This window comes from Mandrillus leucophaeus, unplaced genomic scaffold (assembly GCF_000951045.1).
Source record: "Mandrillus leucophaeus isolate KB7577 unplaced genomic scaffold, Mleu.le_1.0 Scaffold2546, whole genome shotgun sequence".
Taxonomy (NCBI): domain Eukaryota; kingdom Metazoa; phylum Chordata; class Mammalia; order Primates; family Cercopithecidae; genus Mandrillus; species Mandrillus leucophaeus.
In genome coordinates, this window is record NW_012102639.1 from 45,558 (window position 1) to 54,893 (window position 9,336).

Here is a 9,336-nt window from a genome sequence, read left to right on the forward strand (position 1 = left end):
TTTTTTTTTTTTTTTGAGACGCAGTCTCGCTCTGTCACCCAGGCTGGAGTGCAGTGGTGTGATCTCGGCTCACTGCAACCTCCACCTTCCATGTTCAAGCAATTTTCTTGCCTCAGTCTCCCAAGTAGGTGGAACTACAGGCATAGCCACCATGCCTGGCTAATTTTTATATTTTTAGTAGAGAAGGGATTTCACCATGTTGACCAGGCTGATCTTGAACTCCTGACCTTCAGTAATCCGCCCACCTCAGCCACCCAAAGTGCTGGGACTACAGGCGTGAGCCACCGCGCCCAACCTTGAAGAAACATTTCAAAACGTTGGAATTTTGTTTGGGATACGCTCAGAGGCTGGTTCTTGGCTAAGACAATAAATAAAGAGTTCAAATAAATTAAAAGCCCATAATTCTCATTTTGGTAGAAGTCTGGGAACACGTCAGTGTTCAACAATAATGCTCAATGTAATTAGTTGATTCATACAACTAATTGATAAGTAATGTAATAATTAAACAATTCCTTCAAAAAATACTGGTACATGCTCTGTGCCTGCCAACTTCTAGGATATATAGACACAGTTTAAATCAGACAAGTAAAGAATACATCCTCTGCTGCTTATGTTGGAGCTAGGGGAGAAAGAATATAATAAGCTATGACTAATGTATTCATAAATTCCTATAAAATTTTTTTGAATCTATTGTAAACTCACTCAGACATTTTCCAAAATGTATGCTAATCTACGGCTACCGATGAAAGGTTCAGAAGACTTAATGTCACTTTCCCAGGGAAAATTAATCCCATCTTTATTTTTCTTGAGCTGAAAAAAAAAAAAAAAAAAAAGGTAATCTATATTTACTGAAACTTTCAGAATAGTTGTCTCATGAAAAGAGAAAAGTTTGACTTTCAAATAACATTTTCTACAAGAGTAAATTCTGCCCAATGTAAAAAGTGATTAGATTTTCACTATAGAGATTCTCATAAAACTGATTTCAAGAAATATGCCTTCCAAAGATAAGATCCTCTGAAATTCACATGAAGTGCACATGCAGCTAGAGATGGAACACGTCTCATGCAGACAGTTACTTCAATCCCCAAACATGCAAAACGTCCACCATTCAGAAAGTAAAGAAGAAACACAATCACAATTGCACAGACACATTGGATTCTCAAAAAAACTTTAAAGTCTCTGTAATATATACTAAACCAGATATTAACCTACAAACCTCTTCAGTTTGTCTAAAGTTTTTATGAAATAGATAGTTGGGGTCGGGTGCAGTGACTCATACCCGTAATCCCAGCACTTTGGGAGGCTGAGGCACGCAGATCATGAGGTCAAGAGATCGAGACCATCCTGGCCAACACGATGAAACCCTGTCTCTACTAAAAATACAAAACTTAGCTGGGCATGATGGCGCACGCCTGAAATCCCAGCTACTCGGGAGGCTGAGGCAGGAGAATCGCTTGAACCCGGGAGGTGGAGATTGCAGTGAGCAAAGATCGCACCACTGCACTTCAGCCTAGCAACAAAGTAAGACTCTGTCTCAAAAAAAAAAAGAGAGAGAGAGAGAAAAACAGATAGTTGGATGATTCACTTTTTCTATTTGAGGCCCAGGGGCCTCAAGGCTTCCTTGAACTGGTGATGCAATGGCATAAATGGTGTCAATAAATGAAAACTAAAAAACACAAGTATCTAGTAATTTCATACAAAGAAACAACATACAAAACTAAAATGAACCAAAAAAAGTAAGCGATGGTCAATCTAAATGAAATTCCACCCTTCTTAGTCACAAACTCTTTGTCTCTTAATTTTCATATGATTTTCCCAGTCTCCCCAGGCTCTAAAACTTGGAATCATGCTTATCTTAGCCTCAAATTTTTTGTGTCTTATATCCAAGCACTCTTCAAACCTTGCCCCTTTTTATTTGCATAGTGTGTACTAAATTCTCACCGTTGGCCGCACTCTAGTCCCGGAGCTCATGTCTGAACGCCTGCATTTTCTCACCATCTCCTAACTGGCCTTCTGGCAGCTCCCTCACTCTCCAAAATATCCAGTTTATTGCTGCTAGGTTCATATTTTTCACATGCCAATTTCACGTGCTCACCTTCCGGCTCAAGAATAGGCAGTAGCTCCCTACTGCCTGCTGGATCAAACCTACATTCCTACACTATCACTACGTGTCTCAGTCCCCCATTCACTGGCCCTAAGTCACCTCTAAATGGAGAAGCCGTGCAGCCTGGAGAAAAGAGCCTGGCTTTGTTGTTGGGAAACCTTTGTTTCAAATCCCAGCTCTGTATTTACTCTTTATGAGACTTTGAGCAAGTTACTTAAATTCCCTGAGCTTCAGTAAACTCCCTTGAAAAATGGGAATAATAAAATCTATCTTGCTCGGCTATTATGAGAATTCAATATAATCACTAACACAGTGGATTGGCACAGCTCATTTATATTTTCATTCCTTTGTTCACATTAGTCCCCAGAATGCGCGTCTCCCACCTCTACTCCTCAAAGATCCTAAAAATGTGTTACCAAAATGGGAACGGCTGTAGCAGGACCTAATCCGAACCTTGGGGCCTTTCTAGCAAATTCAGATTGCTCCTTTTCCCGTATCTGTTTTTAAAAACAGAGGTGGAAATCCTTTCCTGGAAAATTATTTTCTGTCAAAATCAGTCCTCACACATGACTCCATTTCTCGAAATTCCCATGGGCAATGTAAATGCTAGAGATTCTTAATTCTTATTTATATATGAAATCAAGAACTATTAATTGAGAGCCTATTAACTGTCAGACACGGAGTAAGCTGCTGAAGATATACCCATGATCTTGTCCTACAGAAATGATCACTTATGGAAAACAGCAAGTCTGACAAGCAAGTACCCAAAAATGAGGACAAGTATGATAGTATGAAAAGTATAGGCCAGGCGAGGTGGCTCACACCTGTAATCCCAGCCAAGACAGGTGGATCACTTGAGGTCCAGAGTTCAAGACCAGCCTGGCCAACATGGTGAAACCTTGTCTCTACTAAAAATACAAAAATTAGCCGGACATGGTGGCCCATGCCTGTAATCTCAACTACTCAAGGAGGCTGAGGCATGAGAATCGCTTGAAACTGGGAGGCAGAGGTTGCAGTGAGCCGAGATAACACCATTGTACTCCAGCCTGGGCAACAAAGCAAGACTCTGTCTCAAAAAAAAAAAGAAAGAAAGAAAGAAAGAAAAGAAAAGTATAGCTCACTCAGGGAGCAGAGAGAGGAAGTAAAATTTAGGTCAGGGGAGAAGGTACGTGCCTCTAGAAGAAGGCTATTTAAGCTAAAATTTGACCTAGAAGGAGGGATAAGCTTGATGGAATTGGATAGGAGAAAGACTTCAGGGCATGGAGACAGAGTTTTCTGAGCAGAGAAACAGCATATGCGAAGGCTTAGAGAAAGCCAGCCCACGTGCTAACAGGAATTGAAAGAAGTGCCATCTTTAAATGAGTTGGGCAGACAAGTGTGAGGAAGTAAGAAAGGTTACTAGTTAAGGTGATTCCCACAAACCAGAAAGTGAGTTTGTACTTTCTCGTAAGGGTATGGGAAAACAAAACCGTGGATTTTAAATCCAAGATTTTACCAGCCTGGATTTCTACGACTGTTAAACTTGCATATGGTTTTGTAGGACTTGGCGAGTAATCTTGTGTGCTGCGTCACACTCTAAGCACATAGCATGTGGTGTGAAAAATGGCAGATGAGCCTCTGGACTTGACCTTTCTCAATGAATTCTGGGTAGTACAGTTTGAAGCAGCAACGTGTGGTGAAAGCAAAAGGTAGACCATGCATCAGGTGACTGGGTAACAACAGCACAAAACAGAAGAGAGGCGAGGCTGGTGTTCCCAGGCAGTGTCAGGGAATGATAGAGGAGACAAGCAAAGAGAGTCAATGACAATGAGATCACATGTAGTTTCAAAGGAGAATTACCCTAAATTTCATTTCTACAGCTGTTCTCTCAGAACCCCGTTGAAGGCAGAAAACAGGGTGGTCTTAATTGTGTCATGGATCCTGGCGCCAGAGGGAGTCGGGTTGGTATGCTGTAAGTCATGGGCCTAGGAGTCCGAGGGACCTAAATGTGAATCTGTTTTTTTCCCTTTACTCCCGTGTGACTTGGGACAATTGACGCAATCTCTCTGCATTTCAGTCTATCCCACTTTCAAAATGTGGAGACAATTACTACCTCTCAGGGTGAATGAGAGCATATATGCAAGGTACCTTGAATCATCTATCCCTTGGCCTAGGGTAGGCACTAAGTAACAGGTGGCTCTTCCTCAGATGCTATGGACTCTGCTACCTCTCAGCATTAGGTTATACAAGAACGTGTAGGGACGGGGCTGGTTGTAACCCCAGGTTAAGGAACATGGAAGGTAGAATGAGAATTCTGCTCTTAGGTGCTTAGGCTTAGGTGCTTTGAGAGCGACTTTGTTGAATCTGAATTCTTTTAAGCAGCAGAAAGTAAATAAAGCTTCTTGGCTTATTTCATAGTTGATATCCACACAGACAAGAGGAATATGACTACTAATTAAGTATTCATTGAGTAGCCTTTTTTCCCCCACAATAAACATATAATTAAGATTCAGGGGGTGTGTGTGTGTGTGTGTGTTGTGTGTGTATGTGTGTCTATGTATGTGTGTGTTTGTGGTGGAGGAAGAGAGAAAGAGAATTCCTCTACATGCCATTAGTTTTATAACCATTAGTTTGCATACCATTAGTTTAATCCTACAGTTCCCTAGCCAGATAATGGCAGGCTTATTCTCCATTCAATGCTGCTAACCTAACTGTATTCAAGTACATGCTTTGCAACCTGAATATTTCTTTCTGTGTTGCCATGAAAGCAAGCCAGGGCAGGAATGCGTGAGTGTATCTAAGGCTCTATCCCTTTCCTCTTTCTAGCCTAGTCTGTCAACACTGCTGCTCCTTGTGGAAGCATGAAGTTCCTAATGCCTAAAATAGGCTCCTCTAAGAGAATCATAAGCTGAATGAGCTGATGAGGCCAAGCCAACCCAATCTGGAAGCCTGTGTGGTTCAGAAGGACTTCCTTTAAATTCTGTGAAGACAGGGACAGCAGACAGAACATATTTGCTGAATAATTTCATTCCCTGAGAAGATGAACGGCTTGCTTCTGTCCAAGCTTTATTACTTCCCACAGACATGCCAAGCTCCATCAGCACCCAATCTTTCCAACAAGCTCTGGAAATGCCCTGACCACTATTAAAAGGTAAATCAGTAGGTTCTCTCATGTTATAAAAGATGAAGAGGACAATCGCTTGCCACAACTACCCCAAAACAGGGGCCTGAAATAATACGAAACAAGAAAGAGACATTTATATTAACCTGAGTTCCTCTTAAGAAGGAAGCTGTATTTGCTTAGGAAAACTCTCTTACAATAGAAGGCAAGACCGCAGACCCAGGTTGCCTTAATTTGGGAAAAACCATTCATGCTAGACAAGACGAAAAATGTATTGAGGAGGGGAGAAGAAAAGAGAGAAAAAGGATGCCAGTGGAAAACCGCACACTCTGCCAGTGACTTTTTGTGAATCCCTTACAACTTTGATAAAGTTGTTATAACTCACCAAATGCTTGAAAAAATATATATATTTTTACGGAACCCAAAGAGGAGCTTTGTGCCACATTTTTCATGAGGTGAAGCTGAGGCAATAAGTTTGGGGGCAGAGGAGCAGAGGAGTGTGCTTATTCCCAGCACTGGAATTGGATTTGGGTCTGGTTTAACCAAATCTTTAATGAACAGGTGCCCAGGGGGGTATGTGAGTAACAAAAATTGATTAGTGGCTAGTGAATGTAAATGCATCAACTAAAAATTTGGCCCACAAACCATATGCAGTACTTATTTTGCATGTATAAAGTTACATGATGTACAGCTCTGTTGCTTGAATGACAGGCATGCCCACGTCATTTCACAAGAAGAATGTCACATAAAAAGAACTTTCCTGGCTTATAAGCAACTCCTAAGTACTTTTCCCTTAATTGATTAAAGGCCATCCAATGCTGATCTCCACAGTGCCACAAAGAGACTCTCACTGTCCTGAGAGCAGCAGTCAAACCTCACCAGGGCTCGTGGAGAGCATTCCTCCTTGGAAATGCCTCCTCATTCGACGTTCAACAACATCGTCATTTTCAACAGGATTCAGATCATGAAAGAGCAGCACGCTTTCTAACAATCACTTTATTTCCAGCCATTTTCAACAGAAAACTAGCCTGGGAAGCAGATCACAACAGTCTACTGACTTTTTAAGGAATAAACTAGGCAATTATCTTTTCAAATGTTGTCTGAGCACGACTAGTTTAATGCCATTACAGAGCACACCAGGGGACAAGAGGTGACCGTCGCCAATGCAAAGCTGGCATAGGGGTTAGTGATTCCAAAGCAACCCATCTGATAAAGCAGGTCAGGGGGAAAGAAGGGGAAGAAGAAAGTAAAGGAGGAGAAATTGAAAAAGCTTCTCTGAACTGAATCAATTGATACCCTTGTAGGTCGTGAAGCTGAGTCTCCTTTTAGTAGAGAGACCTTAACTATGTAAAGGTGCCATGTTACATGATGCCCACATAAATCCTGAAACTATTACAATCCCTCGTGGAATAGTAACATTATAACAGAATTTAAAAGTCTCCTTTAGCAAGGATGTAAATGTCGACACTCCCTTCCTCCCCAACCAGAGTAGTCAAACAGGATGGGTTTCTTCTCCATAAAACACAATAGCATAACCTACGTATCTACTGGACCAGAAATGGCTTCTATAACTTATTTGTTTATTTACTCAGCTCCAATTCCCAGAAATCAAAATTAACTTTCCCATAGGGATCACCTGATCCCTTTAACGTGCCCCTCATTAAAATGGCTGGGAACAGGAGGAAGAAAGCAGACTCACCATTTGATTGCTATACCAGTACAGTGACGACCCCTTCAGTATCACCCAGAACTTTTTCCATTTGTTGCTTAGGAAACTTCCCTTTTCCTTTTTCTTATACAGCCACCCTTGGCAGTCAGCATGGCCCAGATCTTTACACGATATCCTCCTCCGACTCATCGTGAGAAAACCTGCAATGATTACATGAAGAGGTAAAGTATTACCCTGATTTGGTAGGTAAAGTATTATCCTGATTTATGTGACAGAGTGAAAGGCAACTTTTAATTGTTAACCCCCGAGGGAGTTGGATTTTTCACCAAGATTTATGCAAAGCCTACGCAAAACCAATGCAAAAAAAAAGCCATGTGTCTGTTTTTATTTTTAAACATTCGTTTGATGCTTAGAAGGTATAAGATACAGCCAAAAAAACAGCGCAGCAGGGCTGATATGCAAGTATTAGTCTAAGAATAGTATTCACCAAGAATAAGTTGAAAATAATTAAAATCGTAAGGCCGGCAGGCATATCAGTGCAGTAACATCGCTCCTCTCAACAATAACAGCCGTAGTTATGCAATAGATGTTGAAGGGTTAATGCCCACCTCAAAACACAGCTACTTCCCGACTCACTGCCAGTTTTTCTAAGCTCTTTCGACATACCACGAGGGATTAATCCAAATGAACAGCATGTCGTCATTTCTTAAAATCAATTCAACAATAACCAAACATTAATCTGCCGTCCACCTCCTCATATTAGCATTAAGAGACAAAAATCTGATCCCAAGGAAGGCATCCCGGAGGAAAGCCACACTCAACGCACACAAAAAGGAGATAAGGAAACAAAAGAGATCTAATTACCTTGAGTTTTCCTCCTCGGCTTCTGACGCAAGGGAACCTGCTGAAAATGCAGGAAGGAAAGAAAAGAGGAAATTTCTGATTGTGTTGTAACATTTGTAAAGAGAGAAGGAGGGAGGAGGTGGCAGTGTTTATGAGCAGGATGGAATCTAAAAAAAAAAAAACCTCTCTAGGCAGAGCTAACGGGGAGCTACTAGCTAAGGCACAAAATGTGCTAATTAGAATCAATATACATTGAGCTGAACCTGAAAAAAAAAATGTCACAGAGCATTTATCACTAATGTTTCCTGTTCCCACCCACTAGCTGCTCTCTCACTACTACTTTAGTTATGATAGCACAGTGTTCACGGAAGTTTTAAAAATCAAAAAATATTTCCACTTTTGTGTTTTTGTGAGAGAAGGAAAAATAGATCTGCTTCTTTTGCAATTTCTAAATAACAATGATTATTCAGATCAACCTGGAGGATAATTGCTACAATCTCAAAATATTAGAGTCACTTGACTATTCCGTTCATAGTCCTGCTCCCACATAGGGTTACACCTAAACCACATGAATTAAATATCCCAGAAAATGAAATTCCACAACCTCTTTTGAGAGTTCAGTAGCAATCAACCCTCCTTATCAGGAAATTCTTATTTACAGAATTGTATTGAAATATCTCTGAATATTTCTCACGTTTTATGGAAGATAAATTAGCAACCACCTACTATTCTGTACTAGCTCTTCAAATCTTCAAATCAGACATAAGACAATATATATGAAATATATATTTTTTCCACAATACATTTTAAACAAACATACAATCAGGCTACCAGCAAAAATAAAAAAATATTTTTAAGTATTTTCAAATATGTGTATGTCTGTGTGTGTGTATGTGTGTAGAGAGAGAAAAAAAATTTTGCTTAAAGAAGTTTTGTTTTTTCTTTACAAATATCTAAGTTGAATTGATTTAAATTTGAAAGATACCCTTTCCTGTTAACAGGTAGAGAACTCAGGGGGAAAAAAGCTTAAAAATGAAAAGCAGTTCTAAATTTGGTATGCAATTTTAGTAGAGCATTTTATAATGTTTTCTAGAGATGCCTGGCTTATATTCTACATATCTAACTATTGATCTCATAGCTATTGTATATGGTTCTACTCTATGTTTGAAGAAGGGATATGACAGTGAAAAGAGGAGAGAGTCTTTAAATCCAGTGGCCTGAAACCAATTCCTGGCTATTATAATTAGTAGCTGTGCTGCCCAAGAAAATAGCACCCTCTGAATCTGCTTCTTCATTTATACAATGAAGACACTGATAATAATTCTAATCCTATAGGTCTTATAAAGATTTGACAAGATTTATTTGTGAAAATCCTCGGAGAACTAAACAACATTCCTTTATGTGAGTATATGTAATATAATATTATATCGTTGACATAAACAAATACTTTATATCTAATAAACAGAAAAAAATCATGATTTTTGTAAGTATGATTTATGTTTCCTTCAGCAATTACAATGAAGCTAAAGTGTCTAAATTATATTTCCTGGGAAATATAGATCCCAAGAAATACTGCACTGACATTTCATCTGACGAATGTTACAGTAAAATTTATCCCCC

General features: G+C 39.7%; 1 protein-coding gene across 1 annotated transcript in view; it reads right to left on the reverse strand.

The window, feature by feature from the left end:
• Positions 1–7,903, reverse strand: part of LOC105542272 (interactor protein for cytohesin exchange factors 1-like) — a gene marked incomplete at its 5' end in the record, with an annotated part of 51,059 nt that extends 43,156 nt beyond the window's left edge. Inside the window, 2 exons of the mRNA XM_011983735.1 lie at positions 6,904–7,073; positions 7,738–7,903. Coding sequence (XP_011839125.1) covers positions 6,904–7,073; positions 7,738–7,903 — 336 coding nt within the window. The remainder of the gene's footprint in view (positions 1–6,903; positions 7,074–7,737) is intronic.
• Positions 7,904–9,336: the final 1,433 nt, after the last annotated feature.